The sequence below is a fragment of the Camarhynchus parvulus genome, chromosome 20, assembly GCF_901933205.1.
Source record: "Camarhynchus parvulus chromosome 20, STF_HiC, whole genome shotgun sequence".
Lineage (NCBI taxonomy): Eukaryota > Metazoa > Chordata > Aves > Passeriformes > Thraupidae > Camarhynchus > Camarhynchus parvulus.
In genome coordinates this window covers 2,283,727-2,309,205 of record NC_044590.1, presented here as the reverse complement: position 1 = coordinate 2,309,205, position 25,479 = coordinate 2,283,727, and the positions used below count along the sequence as shown (strand labels likewise).

At 41.7% G+C, this 25,479-nt stretch overlaps 2 protein-coding genes across 2 annotated transcripts; one reads left to right on the top strand and one right to left on the bottom strand.

Moving 5' to 3' along the window:
* Positions 1 to 1,024: 1,024 nt before the first annotated feature.
* RTF2 (replication termination factor 2) lies at positions 1,025 to 25,127 on the bottom strand. Its single transcript, XM_030963435.1, has 9 exons — positions 25,007 to 25,127; positions 24,070 to 24,164; positions 23,309 to 23,402; positions 22,482 to 22,621; positions 21,266 to 21,344; positions 7,167 to 7,280; positions 4,325 to 4,379; positions 4,140 to 4,232; positions 1,025 to 2,479 (listed from the first exon to the last, which is right to left on the bottom strand). Exons 1-9 carry the CDS (start codon positions 25,073 to 25,075, stop codon positions 2,295 to 2,297), a joined length of 924 nt encoding a protein of 307 aa, XP_030819295.1. The 5' UTR covers positions 25,076 to 25,127; the 3' UTR covers positions 1,025 to 2,294.
* On the top strand, positions 10,910 to 18,298 carry LOC115912082 (beta-1,3-galactosyl-O-glycosyl-glycoprotein beta-1,6-N-acetylglucosaminyltransferase 7-like). Its single transcript, XM_030963434.1, has 6 exons — positions 10,910 to 11,192; positions 13,711 to 14,014; positions 14,511 to 14,603; positions 15,271 to 16,301; positions 16,710 to 16,805; positions 17,544 to 18,298. Exons 4-6 carry the CDS (start codon positions 15,326 to 15,328, stop codon positions 17,768 to 17,770), a joined length of 1,299 nt encoding a protein of 432 aa, XP_030819294.1. The 5' UTR covers positions 10,910 to 11,192; positions 13,711 to 14,014; positions 14,511 to 14,603; positions 15,271 to 15,325; the 3' UTR covers positions 17,771 to 18,298.
* Positions 25,128 to 25,479: the final 352 nt, after the last annotated feature.

Sequence of the window (25,479 nt, the reverse complement as noted above, 5' to 3'; positions counted from 1 at the left end):
AGCTCCAGGATGGTGATTCAGGACACAGAACCTTCCCCTTGTGCACACCTGGGCCAGATTTCACCACCAGTGTGAGAAGGAATTTGCTGCACTTCAGTCCAATCCCCAAATTCCACACCAAAAAACAGCCCTCAATTATACAACTGGCACTAATTGGATCCTTTTTTGAGCTTTTCAGAAGAGAGGCCAAGGCTTGAGCAGCGTGGAAACAAAACTGCCCCATGAATTCCCCAGAAGAGCCCCATGGATGCAGGGCTGCCAGAGACTCGGGTGGCATCTCAAAAAACACAGATTTCACATTCTAAGGCTTCTGCAGTTTTCAACTTTCACCAACATTCAAATTCTCCTACATTAAAAGAAAATTAAATTGCCCTCTGCAACAAAGAGCAAACCACAACAAAGCAAACATCCTGCAGCAAACTATTCCCTTGAATCCATTAAAAATTGCCAAGTCAACGTTCCAGTGCCCGCTGCCCATCCCGGGCTGCCAACAGCACCAGTGGCACTCTGGGCTCCTGTCTGCCACCAGCTGTGGCAAGAACTGCATCCCAGGCCACAAATATTTCATATTCCAACCAGATTTCATATTCCACATGCCAACAATAAATCACATTCCTTCCCAGCTGGAGCTCTGTAAAGGGAAGGAAAAGCCCCCACTGCAAACACCTCCACAAACCAGAAATGTTGTAAGGTGGGGATGGTGGAACATTGGACACAGCCCTGGCAGAGAGGCAGAGCTGATGAACCCAGGGGTGCAGGAAGAATCAGGCAGGAATTTGTTTTAATAGATGAGCAGAGCAGAAGAAAAAGAGTGGGGAGTAGAACTATTATGGCCCAGTGGGGAGGAAAACCTGGGACCAACAGCTTGGACTCTGCCTTTTTTATCACTAACAAAGACAAGTAAACTGAATATTATGTTTCTCCGTGTATTTTAGCAAAGTATTAACTAAATCAAAAGCATTAAATAATTCCCTTTAGGATTTATAACTGCTGGAAGTAGAAGAGCAGTCCTATAAAACAGCAATAGGATTTTAACATGTGCTATCAAACAGAATTAAACTGCAAATAAAAACCCCACTATGGGACACCTTTAGTGCAGAAATTTCATTATCTGTAAGCAACAAATAATAAAGGATCATAATGAAAAGAACACAGAACAAGGAGAACAAAGCTGATCCCCAGCCATGCATACAAAATGTGCCTGAGTGCTTCCTGGAAGCTCCAGCAAACCTCAAACTGTTTGATGTGCTCACATCTCTGGGAAACAAAAAATTCTTACCACCATAGAAATTCTACAGCAAACCAATTTTTAATTATACCTATCAAAATAATAATAAATTCCCAGCAGTTTCATTCAAGCTGTTTGAATCGTGGAGACCACCTATGCAAATATCAACACAGCATTTGAATCTCCAGGTAACTACTGCCAATTATAAATGGGGACACTTTTAAAATTATATTACAAAGATAATTAATCATTTTCACACACAAAGATAACAAGGTAACATTGTGCAGTGGTTTTTAAAGCCTCCTAGTTTCTGCATTTCTATTCTGGTTAGCTTGTGCCAGGATTAGAAAAGCAGATTTCCATTTTAAAAGAGGGAGAGAGGAAAGTGAAGAAGTTCCAGCCTTCCCTCTGGTCATTCCATGTGGGTGTTATGGGATTCAGACATTAACAAGGGAATATTCTGCTGTTAGAAACTGGCTACAACAACATGGACAAGGATGTTGCACAAACATTTTCATGACTGTCTCATCTACTCTGTCAAAGGTAAATTATTTGAAAAAAATCTGCAGAAGTTTTTAGAAATATAGAGTTCTACTGAGGGCCCAGTTAGCTTGACACAACAAAAAAGGCATTATTTCTATTTTTGCTGTCATAAAGTTACAGAGGGTTTGAATTCTGTAGTAATACACTGAAAGCTGTAATTACACAATTATTTTGTGGCACAAATGAACAGAGGAGAAGAGCAGGAACTTCTCCTCTCCTCCTCCTCCTCCTCCTGAGGACACTGTGACTGAGGATAACATCCAACTGGGAGGAGAAAAGGAGAATTTTTGTGCAAAAATTCCAACATTTCAGAATGAAATCTGCTGCTACAACATGGATTCTGCTGGTCTGCTTCTTATTCACCAGAAGCTGCAGCTGGCACAGGCTCTCCAGCTAGGGACAGGTTTATAACCAACTTACAAAGAGGAATTGCAGCCAGGAGCAGAGCAGCACTGAAGTTCTGCAGCAGAGCTGGACAGAGAGAGCCATGGGGAGGAAGGAGCCAGGGGTGCTCCTCATTGTTTCAGAAATAGTAAGCTGTGTGAGTAACCCAGTTGGAACACTCCTCCTTGGAACGTTTTGCTGAGCTGTGAGTTGTAAAAATAGATTTGTAAGCCTCAGACTTGTCCTCGCTGTCTGCAATGGATCTCTTGGTGCTGCTGGATGGAGCTTTATTGACTTTTCCTGGGACTGATGGGTTTCCATTCTCTGAGGGGAAAAAGGAACACAATGAAGCATGACAGCTTACAATGGACAAAGGTAGTTAAATCAAGATGAAAAACAGCGTTTGAAAATTTAAATATATGCATTTTTCAGCTCTCTCGTAAATATCTCCCACAACTGGATGCAACAGCTTTTAGAATTCACACTCAAAATACATGTAGAAATCTTCAGAGGAATTCTGCAACTCTCTCGCACTGCAATTCAGAACTGACAACATTTATTCCTCCAAGTGAAAAATGCCTGATGAGCTCTGGTGTTTAGCAACAAGAAAGCCCCCAGCAGCCTGCAGTATTGTTTGGAAATCAGCTCCCAAATGCCAAAAACTGAACTTGTGCCACACCTTTCCCCAGGGAATCCCTCTGCTCCCTTCATTCTTTGCAAAGTTATGACCAACAACAATGCTCTGCATCATTTGATGTCTGCAGTGGGGAAATGCCCATCCTCTGTTCCTCAGACCATTTTTCTCAGTGTATTTTATCGTAAAAATACCTTTTTTTTTTTTACTATTTCATCTCCCAAGCTGCAGGATGGTGTTTGAAAAAGCCAAGTCTCTGCTGCAGAGAAACAAATGCAGAAATTCAACATCCTGAGCCAAACTCAGGCACAGGGGCTGCCAAGAATTGGGTGTGCAGCCCTAAATCCTCACAGAATTGGGTGTGCAGCCCTAAATCCTCACAGAATTGGGTGTGCAACCCTAAATCATCACAGAATTGGATGTGCAACCCTAAATCCTCAGAGAATTGGCTGTGCAACCCTAAATCCTCACAGAATTGCATGTGCAACCCCAAAATCGTGTGTGCAATCCCAAATCCTCACAAAATTGTGTGTGAAACCCAAATTCTCACAGAATTGTGTATGCAGCCCAAATCCTCACAGACTTGAGTGTGCAACCTCAACAGAAACAGTTTCAAAAAGCATTTTTTTTTTTTTACACCCTCAGAAAATAAAAAATTCTTTAATATTAATAGCATTATGAGGTTGCTCAACATCCAGGAGCAATTCTCTTCATCTGGGATGAAATATTTTTAGAAATCTCTCCTGTATAAAAGCAGACAGTAGAGGGCAGGTCAGGCATTGCTGATGGAATTTCAGCTTCTCCCAGTTTATCTACAGATCATCATTCTCAGATTCTTCCAATTATTCTTATTTTTTAATGTACAGTGTTTAATTCTTCCCACAGAAACCTCAGACTGACCTTAAAGATGTACCCATTCTGCTTGAAAATATCAGTCTGGGGACATTAAATAGCAGAATAAATAAATAATTAAATAAAGAGGAGGCACCACTCTTTGGATTTAAGGCTGCTGTAGGTTCATCAGTTCATCCTAAAGCTCTATTCCAGTATTCCCAAGGTCTCACAGCAAATTATCAGGTAAAACAGAGGATTCGAAGTTAAATATTCAGGGATTTTTAACAAAAGTCATCCAAATAAAATGCCATAACATAGTTTTTGATCAACTGTGCATCAGGAAACTGTAAATTCTCCTCCACTACATCACAGCCAGGAAAACAGACACAGCAAACCCATCAGTGTGTAAATAAGAATCTCTAATCTCATGAAGTCAAGTTCCCAACTTAAAGCAATATCAGAATGACACAAACAAGCAAATCTGGTCCCATTTTCACATCAGGATTAACCACTAACCTGAACTTTTGGTGAAGATTATCTGCCTGTTTTCCCCAGAGCTGGAATTGACACAATCCTTTCCACTCTTAGCTTTCGAAGGACCTGGAGAATCTAAAAAAATAAATAAATTTCAAAAAACAGAAAAATGAAATCCTGACAGCTTCAGGACTCAGAAGGTGACACAGGAATTTGGAGAATATTACCTGCAGAGGGCTCTTGCTGAGCAGCTGCTGCTGCTGTCTTGCCTTTCTTTGATTTCTGAAACAACACAAGCAGAAATCTGTAACAGACTGAAAGGAGATAAAACTCCCAACTTGTATTTGATAGACACACAACTGAATTCAGAACATTTTTATTTCTTACCCAGTAGAACTCTTACTTCCACATTTTTGGTATTATTTCTACATGGAAAAAATAATAATCTTGAGAACCCTGCATTAAAGAAAACTGTGCAGGACAAAATTGGATTTGTCTGGATTTAATATTTTGGGTTGCATACTTTGAAAGGGGGGTGTGTTATTCTCATTAACTGATCATCTGAACCCACCCAGCAGCACAATAAATTGCACAACATTAATAAGACACAATTAATTGAAATAAATAAAGATGTTTTTCAATAAAAATGTCAGAAGAATCTGGAATCTTGTATCCACTCCATTTTGTTTAGTCCATAAAAAAATCCCCCCTGGGTACCTGCCAATAACTGAACCCTCTGCTGCAGGATTGCTTGGGAAGAAAAGATGCAAATAGTTAATCTAACTTGTTGAAAAGCATCTGTGCAGCAGATTTTCCAAATTAATTTATGTTTGTACAGATTAAGAAACAGAAAAAACAAGAAGAATCCCATTACTGGCTTTGATTACATAAAAAGAAAGATGCACTGTAACAGTCATTAGCATTATTCTGAATTGTGAACATGTTGTAAGGCAGCTGCACAGACTCAAGGAAAATAAATACATTTAATTCTGTTCTAAAGCTCAGGAGAACCCCTGCTGTGAAGCAGAGGAGAAAATGCCCCAGCAAATGTCGCTGCAAAGCTGACCCAGGAGGGGGTGGCAGAGGATCAGCTGGAGGCAGCTCCATGGAATGCTCTGGGTGGCAAGGACCCTAAAGCTCATCCCATCCAACCTTCCACAGACCAGCTCCTGTCCATTCTGCCCTTCAGGCACCTGGAAAACCCCAGTGCAGGGGATTCCCATCTTTTCTAGGGGTGGATTCACAAAGCAAAGTCATTTCCCAGCTGTTTGTAACTCTGGATGCAGAATATAGATTGGAGAGATTTCAGTATGGGCACAGTGACAGCTGAGCTTCAATCATTTTGTATCCTGGTCCCAGCTGCATCTTCCTGAGGTTTTGTCTCATGGGCATAAAGAAAAGGGGTTTGTGCCTCCTGCCCCAAACACAGCAGGTCCACTGAGCCTGAAGGGAGGAAAGGAGGAAAGAAGGGAGCAGGAAATCTGGGTAACAGCGCCAGGACAGTGGGAATTGTGCTGCCACTGGCACTGGGGCTCCCAGGTCTCAGAAGTGCAGGGACAGCAGAGGTGGTTCCAGCTGCAGGGAGCAGCTGGGGCACCAAGGTCACCACCTGAGGCTGAGATTTGCAAATCCTATCCTGTAATTCTCCACTACCCAAACAAATGCCATTTGCATCTTCCCCCAGGGCACAGAGCCCCAGGAGCAGGGCACTGTGTCCTTTTGTGCTGTCACCCTAAAGCCACAACTGCCCTGCACACTCAGGCACTTAGCTGGGCAGAAATTGTGGGCAGCATCACCCTCCAGATTATTCAAAATTACTTGCTCCAAAGCTACAGGTGCTTTGTTAGGGCCCTGTTTCTAAAGCAAACCAAGTGCAACCAACCACTCACTCATCTGCTGAGGTCTGCAACAGTCTAGCAACAAATTATAAATGTATTTTTTACCCCAAACTTTTAACTACCGAGTACTGAGGGGAAAAAAAGAGAAAACCCTCTGAACAGACACCATGAGATTATCACTCTTATGCCAGAAGTCATCAGACATGAGATGCAGAGACTATGAACAACAGGAAGCAGACCAGCAGGATTTTTATGGAAAAGCATCCTTTTGATGTATTGCCCAGGCCCAGTGATGCTGCACTGGCACAGATGAATAAAGCCCCTGTGATGAGAAGGAATCATATGCTCCCCAGCAAGTAAACAAGCATTTGTTTGAAAACAAACCAGGGAAATATTTGCATGGCAAAATCAAGGGATGAAACCTCCATCTCAAGTCTCAGAGGCTGAAAGCATCAGATTTATGATTTATGATTTATGTTCCTGAGATCCAGCTAAGTCTGAGCACCCTGAACTGAGTCAGCACTAAAGGTTTGCTTGCTCTGGCATCCTCCAGGGAGTTCAGGGGAAAACAGCAGTGCTGACAAAATCCCCAAATGCAGAAGTGCCATTTGACAGCTCAGCAGCACAGAACAGCTCCCAGCTCCCAGGGCAGAGCTGCAAGGATTTCATTTCCACTGCATTTTACCTGGGCAGACATCAAAATGCAAAGGCCTCAACAGCACGGTGGGAATTAGGGGAGCAGTGATTGCTGAGGACTGGGAGAAGCACAAAACATCAATCAACTTCCACACCCTTACAGCACCAGCCCAGGAATGCACAGACCCCAACATCCTGGTTCTGACAGAGGCCAATAAAAAACATCTTGTTTTATAAGATCAAAAAACTGATGCTGTCATCAGCAACTGCCACAAGAAATACAGGGATGATGTAGCTCATTACTAGAATGAATTCATTTCAAGAAAACCACAAAATATTGTTCCATTTTACCCATTTTGAGTGCACAAGGCACTTCCTGCTGGTCAGGAGAAAGTTTAGGATGTACAACTTCAAGATGTTATTGGCCAAATACACACAAAAAAACCCCCCACTGCTTTCCAAAGTAGTGTTTAAATACAGCACAGCTCATGGAGTAAATTCCTCCATTTTTATAAAGATCAGCAAATCTAAGAGCAGATTCATTGCAGACAAGAACTCTTCCAACTTTATAATAAATAATGTATAGAAATCTCACCTTTTCCAATTTACTTTTAAGTCTTCTTTCCTCCATCCTTTTCTTCAGAATTTCCACATCCTCTTTATTACCATTAAGAACAATCACATCTTCCTCTTGAAAGGGAACACCACACTTCATGAAAGAAAAGAAAGGACAAAATTGCATATTTCTTTTTCTGTCTCCTATAAACAACGCTCCGAACTAATTCTTTTATTTGTGTATTTTCTTTTCATGGGTTCCTTGTTTTACTGGCACAAATGTACTTAAAGTATTCCTAATTAGCATCTACTCAATTTACTGAACCCCACAGCTAAACCCAAAAGTACTTTCTGATTTTTAGTTATGAGTTCATCTGATTAAGACCTGGATGCCATTCTGCTCTTGAATTTGTCTTTCACCTTAGTGAGATAAGAAAAAACAACTGATGGGAGCAAACGTGTTATTCCTCTACATGTGGAACAGACAGCAAATTTTTCTCTTCAACTGGTAGACAGGAAAACGTGAAGGGGTTTTTTGTTTGGGTTTTTTTTTGTTTGTTTATTTTTATTTTACTGTGGGAATAAAAAGGAGTCATAAAAGCAGAATAATTCATTACCCTTGCCTTGCTGCCTCACTGGATTGTATCACAGAGACCATACCCTTATCTGATTTATCAAACACTCCCAAGTTTCCAACTACTTTCATAAATTAATCTGGATAATGGCTGTAATGTGCTCTGTGTACCTCCACATGTTTCATGGTTGAAGGCACAAATGTTTTCCTGTGCACATTTGCAATAATTTGATGTACCAGCCCATTGACCATGATGTTTTCTTGTCTAAGATCTCAATTTGCTTTTTTTTTTTGGGTTTCTTTGGGGAGGGGTTGTTCGTTTGTTTTGGGTTTTTGGTTTTTTTGTTTGTTTGTTTGGTTGGTTTGGGTTTGGTTTTTTTTTTTGTTGTTGTTATCTTGTTAAATGCAGAAGCTTTCTATTAATCTGCAAGATTAATTTATAATCCTGCCTCTGCCATTACTCTTCTTTTCCTAAATGAAGGTTTAGAAAGGTTACTCCTGTATTTGCAGTAGGAATTAAACAAATGAAAGGACATATGGGCAGGACTTTGCTCAAGTGCTGAGCACAGCTTCAAAAATGAACCTGAGACTGAGAGGAGACACGGGGCTTAGAGAGAGGCACAGCAGGCAGGAAGAGGATCAGTCACACCCAAGAAATGGGGGAGTAGCCCATATTTCTCCATTTCTACTCATGGAGAAATCCCAACCTGGTGTGATCTCACACTTGGGAGTGAGAAGAAAAAAATCAAGAAATTGACTGTCAAAACTGAAAGTCAAATCAAGAATTTCAGTCTCCATTCTGAGGCAGGAGCTGGCAGCTGACTTGGTTCTAAAGAAGACCCGCAAATTCCTTTATAGAAGCCCCACAATTTCTTTTCTAGGGTGGTTTCCTAACACATCATTTTTCAAACATATTTTGTCAGCAGACTAATTTCATTAAATGTTGCATTTCTAAAAGAGTAAGCAAATTCAGGTTCCCAGAAAACACAGGCAGAATTGTTCAAAACTGAAAAGTATTTACAAGAAACAAGGAAATGAGGACAGCGTTCTTTCCATTCCCTGAAAAAAAATTTTTTGCCATGACAACATTGGATTATGTCAGAGACCATACTCTTCCAAACATCTTAATGAGATAAAAAGCAGAAAGAAGTCTCAGTTCTGCAAATCCAGATGTTTCTTCCTTCTGATTAATTAAGGTCTTGGGGCAGATGTTTCTTTTATGATATCACAGGGTCTCCTCTGCTGTGCCTTGTTTATCTTGGGCCTTTAAATATAGATGAAGGTACTTGCTGAGTTCTTAGCACCTTGAATAGAGCACATTCCTAAATTACATAGTTTTTATCTTTCTTAAAGTATAAAATACAGGATTTTTAAAGTAGTAATGAACTCTTAATTTGACTTCCTGAATTCTAGAGTTTACAGTTTCAGCTAAGACAAGAGTTGTACATTATTTCTTGCTGTAAACTACATGGACACATTTATTTTTTTTATGGCATCTAAAATGTAGTTCTGTGCATGACTACTCCAGTCTTAATGTAATACAAATAAACAACAGGCAGATATGTTTTCATATCTAAATATTCACACCAGTGTTACAGTCTGGTGTCTTCAGAGAAACCTAAAGGCTCTTTCCCACATTTTAACAGTGAATTCCTGCAGTTCTCCTGAACGTGACTATTACCAGGAAATGCACAATTCCCACCAGGATATGGGACATGGATGGCCACAACCTGAGTGTCCCTCTTCAAACAGGGACATTTAGGAAGATCATTGATCATTTCACTGTTCATCTCCCAGCCACACACAAGCTCGTGTATTAAAGATTATTCTTGTTTGCCACATTTAACTAAAACTTGTTTTAAGAGAGAGAATTTTCCAGAGGTTTAGCCATTGAAAGTTCAGGAGTGTGAAATTTGCTGAACATGTTTTTCTTACACTGTCACCCAACCCAGCCATGCAATGGGTCAGGGAGCAAAGGACAACTTGGGAGCAGTGGAAATTTCCCACCTAGTGATTCACAGAATGTGAACTTCCACTCAGGAGCTGCAGCATTTGCTTCAAAACCAGTTCAAGAAAAAGCCTCAATTTACAGAGTTTCTCCTAAAATCAGTGATAATTTTGTACCTGTCATACCTGCAGCTGTGCCTTAACTTACTTTGAGGTTTTCTCTGTTTATTTCTGACCAACATGCTATTTTTATCACAATGTTTCCTCCCAATCCCAACACATTTAAGTTCAACTTTCCACTTATTAAAGAACGTTTAAAAGGCTGTAGCAGCAAACAGTGTGTGTGTGAAGGATGGTTCAAAGCAATCTGCTCCACAGCAGGTACTGCAAAGCACAGCACACCTTTCTGACACCAGAGAACACACAGGGTTAACACCTCCTGGTGCATTTCTGCCTGGGGTTCATTTCACACAGACTTTTATACTTTTACAATTCTGGCGTCTGTTTGTTTGCTTATCTAAAAATTAGAGTTTGAAGGGCTGGGGTCTTACAGAACTTGTCATTTCTTTATCTCAGGGTTCCAAACATGGCACACGGTTCCACCACACACATTTATCACACACACCTCACTTTACTGCTACAAGACTTACATTCTGTTTATAGCTGTGATTTATAATTATTATGTCCTTCTGTTTCCTATCCATCACCTATCTGTTTTTCTAGCATTTTCTATCAGCTCTTCTTATTTTCCTGGCCCAGCAGGGCTGGTCCTTTGCTCACAGAAGCATTCAGACACAGCAGTCACACCTAAACCTCCTCCTTTTCTCCTTCCCCACCAGGGCCAGACCCTGTTCTGCAGAAGTGCCAGCAGTTCCATTCAAACCCTTTTTTTCTTATCCCCTCGGCCCACTCAGGGCTTGATCCCCGTTTTGCAGAGGTTGTTCCATTTATAAGAGGCACTCACACTGAATTCTTTCACTAACTTACACTTTAATTCTTTCTAACTTCCGCTAAGCTGCTTCTCCCAAGAGAGGTCTGTGCTTCCGGGAGATCTTTCTCTTTTCAAGAGAGATCCCTTTCAAGGAGATTTATTCTCTTTTCAGCTGCCAGCCACTGGGAATGCCCGGCAGCAGCAATTCCCTGCTGGAACAGGAAAGTTTCGGCAGGCGAACAGTTAAGGGCAGGGGGAGGAGGAGGAGGAGGAGGAGGAGGGGGAAGAGGAGGAGGCAGCTCCCAGTGCTGCGGCCGCGGCTCGTGGGGCTCAGGTGGGATTAGGGGGCGCACACAGCGTTGTTCCTGCTCCTGGGTGATATTCCCAGCTCCTGGGTGATATTCCCAGCCCTAGGTAATATTCGCAGCCCCGGGTGATATTCCCAGCCCCGTTCCGGCTGTTTTGCCGGGAAGGCAGCAGCGTTCCCGGACAGCCCTGCGGGATGGAGCGCTCCGTTAATGGTTAACGGCACCGCCGGCCCTGCTGAAGGACAGTGAGCCCCAAAATCATCTTTAGTATTATTTTTATTATTATGCTGCCGTCTCCTGGACCAGGTAAGGCTGCATCACTTGCTTCTTGGTTTTTTTTCCTTATGTAAAGTGGTCATTTTACTGAGAAAACACTGCACTAAGCTTTACATTTCCTTTCCTTCTTTACGAAGGATGGAGGTCATTAGTACTAATTGTATTATAAAAATCACACTATTTATGCAAGTTATTTTTTTTACAGCTCTAGAACTTAAGGGTTTAAGTAGCTTTCATTGTTTTTTATTTTAAATTACTGTGAGGTCAAATGCACAAGGGGAAAAAACAACAAGAAAAGAGGAAAAATAGCAAAGACGAACACTAAAACTTCATAAATTTGCTGTATATGCAAATTACGCAGTGTTTTTAAATAATGACTTAAATAAGCGGGTTTGATGGAGAAATGTTTTTACTCAATGCATCTCAAAGTCCAGAAGCAGACTCCATATTCTGACCCCTTTTTAAACAAAAAACCAAAGCAATGGAAAAAGCATTTAAAAGAACTGATTTTAACATTTTTAAAAGGATTGAATTAGTTTTCTCTTGTTTATAAAATGTCTACATTAATGCCTGCATAAATACCTTTCAAACAAACAAAAATTAGCTATAAAAAAGTTGAAATAAGTATTTAATACTATTCTAGCATTTTATTAGAAGATGAAACATTCCCAAGTCATTTGTCTCACTAAAATTACAAGGTCATATGAAGCAAACTCGATCTAAACTTTAATATTAGGTAAAAGCAAAGAGCACAGAGAAACCAGAAGGTTTCGAGGTGCAGTGATGCAGTCCTAAATGCAATGGCAGGAGAAACAGCAAAAAGCAAAAGGAGTTGTTACCACAAGAAGCACAGTCTGTGCTAATGGGGTCTCCATGAGCTGAGCTGACATCTCACAGCCTTTTTCCAGGCATCATCATAATTCCCCTTTCCTCTGGAGTTTACTTTGTTAATTGAGATGGAGTATCTTAGGCTTACAACAATTTTCTGTTCAGCGATGCCCTTAAAAGCATCCACAAAGGTGCTTGAAAATCTCTGCTTTTTTTTTTTTCTTTTATTCCAAGAATGTCACACTCTACTCACAGGAGTTTTAAAAATTCATACAACTTCATCCTCCAGATTTAGAAAACCTGTGCACAAGGTAAGAAATGCTGAGTTTCAGAGACATTCTGCTAACAGAAAATACTTGTCATGGCTCTCTTGCATAATAAGACTCAAGGGCAAGACAGTCCCAGCAGGGTCATTATGGACAGTGGACATTCCCAGTGGGATCTCTTGCTCCTCAAGGGCAGCAGGAAATTTGGGATAAAAATCCTTCCAGCAGACAGGGCTGAGAGAATCCTGCTATACAACAAATTTCATATCCAGTGGCACTGACAGCTGCAATTCCAGCTCTAAGTCTGGTACCAAAAAGCTTTCATTCCATAATATCCTCCTAAGGCTGAAAGATGTCAAATTCTGTTCTTGCAGTTCCCCATAAACATGTTAACACTGGAGAGGGATTACTGCCTCTTACCTGATTATGGGCTGTTTGTGTACTTTTATGCTGCCATAAAAATACAATTTCTAGATGTCACACAGTCCAGTAGGAAAAAATCCATGGCAAGCACTTAACAGCCCGAAACAGCCCCAGAAGCTATTACTTGCAGGGTAATAAAAATTCAGGGGTATGAAACAAGCAGCTTACAGCTTGACTCCCTGGAATTACATTTTGCAACCTGTCCAAAATGTATTGAAGGAAAAAAACCTGCCAAGCACCCTCATTCTGGACAGGTTCAGAGAATATTCCAAGTTGGAAGGGACCCACAAGGATCACTGAGTTCAACCCCCAAGTAAATGATGTGTACAGTGATGAACCCACAATCTTGGTGTTCAGATGTTTTATATTTAATCAGGTATAAAATCCCAAATATTTTTACAGCTGCCTGCTGTTTTTAGTGTAATTCTTACATTCAGAATGAACCTTCCCTGTGACACCCCAGAGATCTCATGACATTCACTAATTCAGAGGAATCTCAATGTTCCTCCTGTGAGTTATTCCCCCAGAATAAAGTCTGTCCAAGTCCAGCTCTGTTAGAACCCTAGCTGCTAAGAATTTTAAACTTTCTGTACTACCAGACACTAACCCCCAAGAGAACACTACATTTAACTTGAAGCCATAAAGCAAGCTTCCAAAATTAAATAACAGAACTGAGATTCTAAGCGTGTAGTTTGAATAAAAGTGTGTAATGTCACATAGAAAACTTCAAATTTCAAGTTTTAGAATATAGTAATGTATATAAAGCAAAACAGCAGTTTTAGAGCAGAAGGTAGTCCTTCTTTTTTACCTCCTTCTTCACCTTCTTCTTCATAAGTTTAAGTAGTATTGTGTAATGAGGGTAATTAGGGCTCCACAGAAATCAGTGTTTCCCCAAATCCAGCCCCTGGGTATGTACATCATGGTCCTCACAGAAACCCCTCTGGGCTCTGGCACAGAGAGGATTCTGTGAAAATGAAATTAATGGATTTAATGCCACTTTTAATGCAGAAATCCTGCTTTTCCCCTTGCAGTGGCATCCCTGCTCTCCTGCTTTCTGCACAGCATCCAGAGGTTGCCACGGACTTGATTTGCTGCAGCTTTTTGCTCGGATGGATGGAAGGCTCCCATCAAGGTTGTTTACCCAGTAAATGGATCCCTGAGGAGCTCCAAGGCAAAAATCTTCTCCTGGGAGCTGACTGCCTCCTGTTTTCCTTTGAGCTGCCTAAAGAACATCCCAGGAAAATGGAGGAGCCCTGCACCTAACAGCCAGCTCTGCTTTCTGGAATGCTCAGTGGGAAGGAGGCACCATTCCAGCATGAAATCCAGTGCATACCAGTAAGGAGCAAAAGATAAATACATTCTTTCCCAACAGCCTAATAAGATCTTAAAAATGTGAGAATATGGAGGATGCCTTCCCTCGTTTCGATTTGTTTTCTTGATGCTTTTTGAATTTTATGTCTCGTTGCTGCTTTAACTACAATGGCCTCTTTATTTTCAAGCTTTTAAGGGAGATACTGATTTTTTTATTTAAAAAAAGTATTTTCCACTTCTTTCTAATGAAAATCTCAAGCCTTCTAACCACAGCAGCATTCTTCTAATGAAACTATCCTTACAAAAATCTATTTTTCTCTGTTCTTGTGTAAAGCCAAATACTTCATGATTTTGACAGCTGCAAAATGTAAAATATTTCAATGCAAATTTTGTTTCAAAAAGTCATTGAATGAAAGAAGAGAAAATTAACTACCTTTAAAATAAATTTAAAATCTTTTAAAAAAATAACTATTGAGCTCAATGGGAGTTGATGCACCTTCTCCTTGGTATTCTTCTCTAGAATTTTGTGCTTCAAGGATAAAGACTTCATGTAATTGCTGTGGGATTCAGGGCTGCTGCACTCTCATTCTTCTGACTGTTCAACAAGGCAAAGGTAAGGAAAAATCCACAATGGAAAAACTCCTGTGCTAATACTGCTGCAAACTGGTTATCTCAGAATGCCAGTACTGGCATTGTGTCCTTATCTCAGGGTATGCACAAATACCAAAAATAAGAAATGAGTGTTGTCCCCTTGTTCAGTTTTCCAAAGCTCAAATACGAAGATGTCAGAGGAAAAAAAATAAAAATCTCCAAGTCAGAAACATTAGCTGACTTTATAAGGATAAAACCCAGTGTATTTCGTGGATTACGTTTTAGCCTCTTCCTTCTGTTTATTTAATAAAATTTCTGTTGATTTAATTTACTGAATTCTGATCCTCTGGCAGAACTTCAAGTTTCCCAGGCCTTGAGGAAATCTCAGCAGCAGCTGCTCCTGAGCACTCCGAGCTCACTTCTGAGCACAGGAATCTCCCACCTGAGGGGCTGAGACCCCTTGGTCAAGCAGTGAAGAATTCAAAGCCATTTTGGGTCCTTTTGTATCATTTTCAGATCATTTTGTCCTGGAAAGACAAAATTCCTGCCTCGTGGCTCTGCATTCCCAGGGCTGAGTGCACACACAGCTCCTCCTGGTAGTAATCCCAACATTTATAAATGCAGCACTAACGTGGCATCTATTAAAAAAATTAACAGGTTCTTTCCCTCGATCTCACTTTTCCTTTCAGATGATCTGAATGTTTAATTGGACTATGATAAGAAGACAGGAGCTGGAAGTGAAAGATGAACCCACTTCATGCAAAGAAATCAAGATTTTTAGTGTGTGTTGCTGTCTGTATGTTCATCTACACCTTCATTTACCTAACGGTTCCACTTTATGACGAGTCAGATGACCAAAAATTCCAGGTCAAAAGAGCAGAGTGTGGTTTTTACCCCGATGAACTTTGCTCGGCTCTTTTTGTGGGGAAACCTGCAGCCTCTAAAATTGGAAACTTTTGTCAGAAGTCCTACCAGCCCAAAGCCCTCAGCTGCATTCAGACTTCCTGCAGCTGCTCCACAGTTCTGAAGACTCTGCATTTTATCACCAAACCACTGTCAGAGGAAGAAGGAAATTTCTCCTTGGCATACATTATTACAATTCACAAGGAGCTGGAAATGTTTGTGAGGCTGCTAAGAGCTATTTATATGCCTCAGAATATTTACTGCATCCACATTGATGAAAAGTCACCCAGAGGTTATAAAACTGCTGTACAGAACATCGTTAACTGCTTTGAAAATATTTTTATTTCCTCCAAAAGAGAACACGTTGTTTATGCAGGGTTTTCAAGATTACAAGCTGACATTAATTGCATGAGAGACCTCGTTAAATCCAAAGTTCAGTGGAATTATGTTATTAATCTGTGTGGGCAAGATTACCCCCTGAAAACAAATAAAGAAATCATACAATATATAAAAACTAAGTGGAATGGTAAAAACATCACTCCTGGGATAGTGCAGCCGCTGCATGTGAAGCACAGGACCGAGGTCAGCTACAGGGAGTTTGTGCACTCTGGAGTGCCCTACGTGTACCCAGCAAAGGTCAGGAAAGCTCAGCCCCCATATAACCTGACCATCTACTTTGGCAGTGCCTATTACATCCTCAGCAAGGCCTTTGTGGAGTTCACACTGAGTGATGCCCGGGCTAAAGCTCTGCTGGAGTGGTCCAGGGACACCTACAGCCCTGATGAGCACTACTGGGTCACCCTCAATCGTTTACCTGGTAAGACTTGGGCATCTCTGCCACAAATAAGCCCAGCAGGGCAGGGAGAGGCTGTGAGCTCGGAGCTGAACAGCTCTGAAATGCAGAAATAAAGTCATTTCTTCAGCTTTGCTGCTGCCCTTTTGAAAAGTCCTATCTGGTGGCTGAGAAAGCTTGATTGCAGGAAATGGTTAGTTCAGTGCAGACCAGGAGTTGGAAAAATTCTGGTTAAATAGTTTTTTGCTTCATGAAAGCTTTTGCTCTAAAGAAATTTTAAAAAGTAATAATACTGAGAATGACACCTGTTCTTATGACATAAATATCAGCAAATAAATACTTAATGTGACTGCAGTTAAGAAGTGTCCAGCAGTGAAAATTTGCCCTGTAATAAGTAGAAAAGAATCTTATCAGAGCCTTTTGTTTTGAAAGATGCTCCAGGGGCTACACCCAATGCAGGTTGGCAAGGAGACCTAAGAGCCATTAAATGGAAAGATCAAGAAGGGCTCTCACACAAAGGCTGCAAAGGTAACGTGAATTTTGATCATGAACTTAAATTTCATTCACTGGTGAGCATTAATTGATTACATATTATTTAAGTCCCCTATTAAATGTGCCTCAGTGGTCATATATAATTTATTTTGGAAGTGTTAAATAAAACAAGGCACCCTATAAATTGCTGCACTATATAAAATTAAAGAGATTTTGATATATATGTTATATTAATAGATTAGTTACATATTTTATATATTTTGATAAGAGTACAGTATCTATACACTGACAATCCTTCTTTCAGCCCCTAATTACCAATGCACTAATTTGTCTGTTCACTTCTCAGTGGAGGGGCTTTACTTGACAAGGATGTTTGTCAGGAACTTTCATCAACATTGGTTTAAATCCCTTCAATTTGAACAACAATAAGATAGAATAGTGCTGACCACACGGAAAGCATGCAGAAATAATTAAAATCCCCAAGTGTGCAAGCTGAGCCCGGGTGTGATTGAGCAGGGAATCCCAGTAGGAGCTCAGAACATCTGATGCTCACCTACAAGATTTTATTAAGCAGAGCAACATGGCAGGGAAACAGCAGGAGGTAATAATCATCTATTTATGCAAAACATAAACATTATAAATATCTTTATGATATTGTGGCATTATCCTCCAGCTCCATTTCTATGCAGAAATCCCAAGGTGAAAAACTCTTTTTAAAAAACGCTTCCGCTCATCTTGCCGCTGCTGCCACACCTCTCCAATTTATCTCTGCAGGTCATTACGTCAGAGACATCTGCATTTATGGCCTGGGGGATCTGCAGTGGATTATTGAGTCCCCTCATCTGTTTGCCAACAAGTTTGAGGCTGGCAGGAACCCCCTGGCCCTGGAGTGCCTGGAGCGGCGGCTGCGGCTCAAGGTGCTGCGCCGGGCTCAGGTGCCCATCGAGCAGCACTGGCGCCTGCAGGAGCACAGCCCCTTCAACATGCAGCTGGATGTGTGAGCCCAGCCCCTCCCCAGCAGATCCTGGGCAGGAAACAGCAGAAAATGTGGATATTTACAGCCACAGCTTCACTGTGCATCGAGGGTAAAGCACAATCCTGCACATAAACGGGGTTTATTTATTCTGGTAGCAATGGGTTCATTCCCAAGAATGCCTGAAATCAAGGGGGGAAGTTCATCATCCATTAAGAGACTTATGTAGCTGGAACATCAATATTCCTCATGTTCACGGCCAAAGCATGAAAATAATAAAATGGAAGCAGTGACTGAACAAAGATAAAATACGGAGAAATAACAAATTAAAGCCATGGCCACTGAATGTCTCGTGAAATGTTTTGCTGAAATTTCAAAGCTTGTACATGAGTGAAAACCAGCTTGTGACACAGCCCGTGCCACTGGGGGGTGAGGGGTTGTTTTTGTTTCCCATGGCCAGCCACATCCCTAATTTCATTTTGTAGCATGGCAACATCACTGCTGCCCTTCCCAGGCTTTGCTCCTAATAACAGAAGGATCCTGCAGCACATGTTTATCTCCAGGTCTGTTCTGAGTCTCTGCAGGAGTTTAGGGCAAGGAGACAGGGAAGATTTGAGGCCAGGGATTACAGGAAAACTGAGCAAAAAGCCATTTTGCAAACATTTTTCCATCCCTGACTGAGAGAAGCAAAGAGCCTGCAGCAAGTGCAGTAACACCTGGACAACTCACTTGATTAAAAACTGCAAATAATTAATAAAAATTAAATAAAAAAAATTTTAAAAGGAGCAATTTCAATGCAATCTTCAATATGCACCCAAAACACCCCTGAGTTTTTAGAAGAAAACTGGCTACAGACTGAGCCTCTTCCCCAAAAAAATCAAACAACCCAACAACAGGACATGAAAGTTCCTTGTTCCAAACTTATTCCCAGGTTGCTGGAACTTTACTCCTCATTTTCCCACACAAGTTTATTGGAAACATCATTTCTTGCAAATGAACTTTAACCTAAAGAAGGCCATCTGGTCCCTATTTATTTACAAACTCAACCCAAAGGCCTGTGCTCGGTTTCATGGATAATCCACGACTTATCCTGTGGCTAAATATTGCTGGAGATAGTTTTTTTTTTATGGAGGGAAATAAAGCTAAAAAAGAAAAGGAAAATAAAAGCCAGGCACATGTTCACGCTGAGCTTGTTGAGAGTCTCTCTCCAAACCATTACTGAAGCTAATGGGTGTCTGGCATGTACTAATCACAGCAATATTCATAATTAATTTCTCTCCAGTCCACTGTAGGGCACTGCCAGCATTTATCCACTCCGTGATGTCTTTTAAAATGAGAATGGCAGGTTCCTTGTTGCCATCAGTGCAGCAAATCCAGTCTCCAGCTTTCACCCCTGGCACCACCACAAAGAACAATTGTTGTGCATCGCTTCCAAATTGAATTAAAATGAAAAGTTCAATAGCCAGGCACTGTATATCATGGGCTCCTTTTGCAAAAACTGAACCAGGCAAAAAACCTGCACAAAAAGGCCTCTGAAAATACAATTTTGGTATGACTTGGAATATCTTTGCAGCATGACCTTCTTTGCTTAAAGGATTTTGGATTTGAAACAAAATTTTAGGAAAATCATCAATAAACCATTCCCAAGTAATAAGAAATCGTATTCAGCTCATTATTGTGATTAGCATGACCACATCACCTTGAAACACGCATGAAAAGCTTTCATGAATTCTGTGTTATTACGTTAAGAGTTGCTCAATCAGACCTCAGCAAATATTTGTTAATTTGGTGCCCTAGGAGCCGAAGTTCCAAAGTCACCCTGGAACCACTGCTGCACACCCAGCTCTGGATCTGACAGCCCTGGGCATAAATTCAGAAAAGCTTCATATCTAAATTTCAGAAAGCTTCATATCTAACTTAAACCTGGGGTTAAGTGTTTGCTATGGCACAGAGCTGAATAGTTAGGGCACTAGTTCAAGTCTGTGTTTACTTGACTCTGAAAACAAGTCCAAAATAAACTCTGGAGTGATCCAAGAAAGTACATTTAAAATGTAATCTTTGATTACATTTTTGAAAGTTAAATGTAACTTTCAAAGTGACCCCCAGCAGGACTTCCAGCACCAATCCCAGAACCTCATTCCTGTCCCCACACCACTTCTAGCATATTTTACATCCATAGGAGCTTCTTAGAGAGTCAGCTTCCAAATTAAAGCATAATTTCTAATGCTGCTAATTAGTCTAGTGCTTTGGACATAAACAAACTGTGAGATACCACAAAGCACAGCAACCTGGTCAGAAGATTCTATTCCCCTTCTTGATTGTGAAGGAGAACAGCATCAGAATACACCCAAAAATCTGCCAAATCTCTCTTACTCAGTGTGTTCTCTGAGCTGGTTACCATTGTCTTTGTGCATCAAAACCCAGCCATGAGAGGATGAGAGATTAAATATTATATCAATTATTTCTAGAAGAATCTTTCTGAATATTATGAAGAATTTCCAGCTGCATGCCAAATACTCATTACTAAAAAAAAAGCCATGGGAAAAATATGTGAGATTCATTTGGTTTTTATAAAATTATCAGACTGGCCAAACCATGGACAAAACATCTCATTCCTGCATTTTGTGCTCTGGTTACACTTATCCATCAACAAAAATTTAGATGCAAACAAAAAAACCTTGTTAAAAATAAATGATTATCTGCCAAGAGGAAACAAAGCCATTAGGACAGAACAAAATGAGCACCGAAAGCAGCAAAAGGAGATTAAACCTTACAGTATTCAACAATTTACCAAGACAAAAGTGTTTCCTTCCCAGGTCTTGTTTAATATAAATATACTCCATATTTTATCCAATATCAGGGTGTTCACAGAAATTAAATAACTGCCCAAGTGGGGCAACTCTCACCACAAATCTTGCTGATAATGAAAGCAGTGATAGGAAAAAAGGGTATTTGCTATTTTATCATTGTCCTTAGCTACAAAAAAAACTGTACAATGAGACCAGCTATGTGAAATTAGGTCAGTATTTTCTACAATAATTTACAGAACTGCTGAGAATTCTACAAAGTTGGCTCAACCCAGAAATAAAAAAAAAACCAATGCCCAACGTCCTTCAAAAATACAAAACATAACGTGAACATACAACCAGTTTAACCATAGAACAGGTACTGAGAAAACACAAGCCATGTGCATTCAGGAAGAAAAAATTACCCATCAAACAAAACTCCCAGAACCAAACCAATATCCCTTTAAAAAACTGAAATTAGTACCAAATATTGGGAAAAAAAGTAGTTACTGCACAATATAACTCTGAGAACAAAAATACTCACTTTTATAATTATTTAGAATATTTTTTTAATTAAAAAGGCCATGAAGAAATACTTGAGGCCATCATGGAACAGAACTTCCACAAGTTCCATTTCAATTTGCATACTGAGATTAAAAACTCCCTTTTTAGAGCAGCAAATGCTATTGTATAAAAACACAGATGGCCCAACTGCTTCCACAGCTGCAAAAACTCACCTTGTGACAAACTTCTGCTTTAATTTCCTTGAGAGCACGCTCAGAGAACACACAGCCACAGTTTCTCAGGAAGCAAAACCTTCCAAGAAAAGACAACACACAATAATTTTTGGGGAACTAGGAGAGATCTGTGCAGTGCTGGCAGGTCACAGCCCACCTTCTTCACAAGTTCTTGCTCCTAATCAAACTATCAGCATAGTTAAGTGGGTAATTAATTTATTATTAATTTGCACAATATAAAAAATGAATGAAAAATATTGGCTACGTTAAATCACAATAGGCATTTTGGTTTTTTATCTTGAGTATCTCCTGGCTAATTCCTCTGTGCAGGAAGAAATTCTGTGCAACCATTAAGCTGTGAACTCCTCATCCCTCAGGTGACAAAGAGGTTGCTGCTCTGCCCAAACCAGGCTGTGAGGAAATTCCCTGCCCCAGAGCAGTAAAATACAGATTTACTGCAGGGTTGGGACAGAGAATCCATCTCCAGTCTGATCCTAGCACAGGGAGAGACAGAATGTGAGGAAAGGCTGGCAGAGCTGGCATTGTTCACATGGAGAAGCTTTGGGGTGAGCTCAGTGTGGCCTTGCAGGGCCTGGAGGAGCCCCAGGAAGGATGGAGAGAGAGTTTGGACCAGGAATGGAGGGACAGGACACAGGGAATGGCTTCACACTGCCAGAGGGCAGGGATGGATGGGATTTTGGGCAGGAATATTCTTGCCCAGAGCAGCTGTGGCTGTCCCTGGACCCCTGGCAGTGCCCAAGGCCAGGCTGGATGGGGCTTGGAGCCCCCTGGGACAGTGGGAGGTGTCCTTGCCCATGGCAGGGGTGGCACTGGAGTGTGGAAACCCAGGGCACCGGAGCTTTAAGGTCCCTCCCAACCCAAATCAATCCATGATTCCAACTGCTTGATGTGACTCCAAGGGAGGTCACATCCCATCTCCTGTGCTTCACCCCCCAAACAACCTTTAGGCACTTTTTCTCTGCCAACACTGCCCTTTCTCCTTCATTACACATCTCAATTTATTCAGGAAAAGGTGAACTTTCATCTTTCCTCTTAAATGTACCATGAAAGGACACCCAGAAGCCTCTTGAACTCTGAAAGTTCAAGCTTGAAAGCTGACAGCCAGGCAGATATTCTCCCCCAGCCCTGGGTTAGCTCCTGATTTCCATTTCCCAGGCAGTTCCCCTGCTCTGTGTGCAGTTTGCAGAGCCCTGACCTGTGCCTGCCGTTCATCTCCAGCCCCACCACGGGGCAGATGAAGCGTGCAGCCTGCAGGTCATCGTACTTGTCCCCCTTGATGCTCTCCTTGTCCCCACACCAGGCTGGGTTATCCACCAGCTGCAGCTCCGTCACGTTCTGCAAAGGAAAAACACAAACCTGCATCAGGAGCAGGGAGGTCACTGCTCAGGGCACAGCTCCAGTGCTGGGCCCAGTTCTGGGTCCCCAGTTCAGGAAGGACATGGAGGGGCTGGAGAGGGGCTGGGAACACAAACCCTGAGAGGAGCCCCTGAGGGAGCTGGGGGTGCTCAGCCTGGAGAAAAGGAGACTCAGGGCTGCCCTCATCACTCTGCACAGCTCCTGAAAGGTGCCTGTGCTCAGCTGGGGCTGGGCTCTTTCTGCAGGAACTGGCAGAACCAGAGCACACAGCCTCGAGCTGCACCAAGGGAAATACAGGGTGGATATCAGGAAAAGTTTTTTCCCAGAAAGGTGATAAAGTTCTGGAATGTTCTGCCCAGAGAGGTGGTGGAGTCCCCATCCCTGATGTGTTTGAACAGCCTGGATGTGGCACTGAGTGCCAGGGTCTGCCTGAGGTGCTGGGGCTGGGCTGGACACGATGATCTGGAAAGTCTCTTCCAACCTGGTCATTCTGGGAATTCTGTGAGACCTTCAGCTTTTTTCCCCGTGATTTTTGAGCCATGATAACAATCCATAACATTTCTGCCACGGTGTTTTGTTGTCTGAACACTTTAATCTATAGTTACAGCATGACTCAGGAATTTACCATTTTGTTTTAATTCTCACATGAAACACAAGCTGGGTTACCTTAATGCTCTTGATATGGGATGCAGATTCCATGGGGGTTTTATCAGGGGATTTGTCCAACAAATATTCAATGATGGCATCTTTGTTGTACAGCCTGTAACAGAAAAATCCCAGTGGTTATATTGGGTGGCCATGTTGTTTTGTACTTATCATTTTATATTTATAACTTTAATTGATTTTATATTTTTATATATAATTAATTCTAATACATTAATATGATGTTATAATACAATATACTATATAATTAATATTTTATATAATACATTAGATTGGATTTTAATATATTTCAACTAATTTTATATTATTTAATTTTGGATCTAGAATTTGATATTTAAGTTCAATTATGAATCAATTAAATTAAATTACTAATAAATTAAATTATCGATTATATATTTATATAACTATTTTTAATATACTAATACATTATAATACATAATACAATTAATATTTAATATACAAAATTAATTTTTACGTTAATATATTTTAATTAATATTTATAATTTATAATATTTAATTTTGGATGTATAATTTTATATGTATAATTTCAATTTATTTCATATTTTTATATTGAATTAATTTAACATATCTTAATTAATTACATATTATTTAATTTTGTATTTAGAATTTATATTTATAATTTTAATTGATCTTATGTAAAGTTAATTTAATATATTTTAGTTAATTTTACAATATTTAATATTGTATTTAGAATTTATAATTTTTTATTTTAACTCCTGAGGAGTCCACGGCAGCATTCCCACCTGCCCAGCTCACAGGCCACGATGGGCCGACGCAGCTTCTCCTGGCTCAGGGCACAGTAAAACCACCTGGCCACCAACTCAGCAACTTTGTCAACCTGGAGGGAAAAAAAACCTCATTAGTTAAAAAATCTGTACATTATTTAAGCATAAAATCAGCTCATACTTGAAGCATTCATCAAACCCCCAGCTTTCTTACCAAACCTGCTTTGTGCACTCCGAGTTAATTCATAAAATAACTTCAGCCAAAGATTTTGGTAAAATTCCTGATCAGTTCTCCAGCACCTCCCTGAGCAGTTCCATTGTCTGACCCCCTTTCCACGGGGAAATTCCTGCTGTGCCCACCCTGAGCTGCCCTGGGCCAGCCTGAGGCCGTTCCCTCTGCTCCTGTCCCTGTTCCTGGGACCTGTCCCCTCCTGGCAGGGAATTCCAGAGAGGGGAAAGATCCCTGGGGATCCTCCTTTGCTCCAGGTGAGCCCCTTCCCAGCTCCTCAGGGATTCTCCATTCCCTTCCCAGCTCCTCAGGGATTCTCCATTCCCTTCCCTGCTCCTCGGGAATTCTCCATTCCCTTCCCAGCTCTCTCAGGGATTCTCCATTCCCTTCCCAGCTCCTCGGGGATTCTCCATTCCCTTCCCAGTTCCTCAGGAATTCTCCATTCCCTTCCCAGCTCCTCGGGAATTCTCCATTCCCTTCCCAGCTCCTCGGGGATTCTCCATTCCCTTCCCAGCTCCCTCAGGAATTCTCCATCCCCTCCCCAGCCCGCAGCGCTCCCGGGGCTGTTGTCACCCTTGGCCTTGCTGAATTCACGTCCAACCCCCTCCCCACAGCACACAGGCCCCGCCCTGAGCCGCCACCAGCGCCACACTAACACAGGGGCCCCGGGCCGGGCTTTCCCCTCCCCGCAGCCCCCCAGCCCTCACGGATCCCCCCCTCCCGGACCTTCTCGACTTTGCGGGGCCCCTTGACCAGCTCGTGCCGCTTGGGGATGGTGCCGCCATCGCATCCCATGGCGCTTCCGGGTTCTCCTTCCTCGTGCACTTCCGGGTACGCCGACCTATTTCCGGCGCACTCCAAATGACGCTTTGCCTAGCAACGATCACTTAGCAGCGGTCACTGTTGCTTAGCAACGAGCGGCTGGGGGCGTGGCCTTGCCTCCTGGGCGGGGCAAGCTGGGCGAGCCCATCGCGCCGGGATGGGGGCGTGCGGAACGTACCAACTCAGCGCGGAGGGGGGGGGAGGAGGTGTTCCCAGCGCCCTTCCCGCCCCTTTCCGGCCGGTTTATCCTTTATTTTTATGAGGAAATCCCCCGGGACACCCATTTTGGGTGGATTCCCGGCCAAACCCGGCGCTCCCGGGGCGGTGCGGGCTGGCGGGGGCGCTGAGGAGGCGCGTCCCGCCCTCAGCGCTGTCAC

Bases quoted from the DNA above. Each gene is read 5' to 3' on its own strand.
- LOC115912082 (XM_030963434.1), top strand. From the start codon at position 15,326: ATGAACCCACTTCATGCAAAGAAATCAAGATTTTTAGTGTGTGTTGCT. The intron at 16,302-16,709 runs GTAAGACTTGGG...TTGTTTTGAAAG, and splicing joins CACCCTCAATCGTTTACCTG to ATGCTCCAGGGGCTACACCC. The intron at 16,806-17,543 runs GTAACGTGAATT...TTATCTCTGCAG, and splicing joins CTCACACAAAGGCTGCAAAG to GTCATTACGTCAGAGACATC.
- RTF2 (XM_030963435.1), bottom strand. From the start codon at position 25,075: ATGGGATGCGATGGCGGCACCATCCCCAAGCGGCACGAGCTGGTCAAG. The intron at 24,165-25,006 runs GTCCGGGAGGGG...TTTTCCCTCCAG, and splicing joins GGCCCCGCAAAGTCGAGAAG to GTTGACAAAGTTGCTGAGTT. The intron at 4,380-7,166 runs GTGAGATTTCTA...GTGTTGTTTCAG, and splicing joins TTAAAAGTAAATTGGAAAAG to AAATCAAAGAAAGGCAAGAC.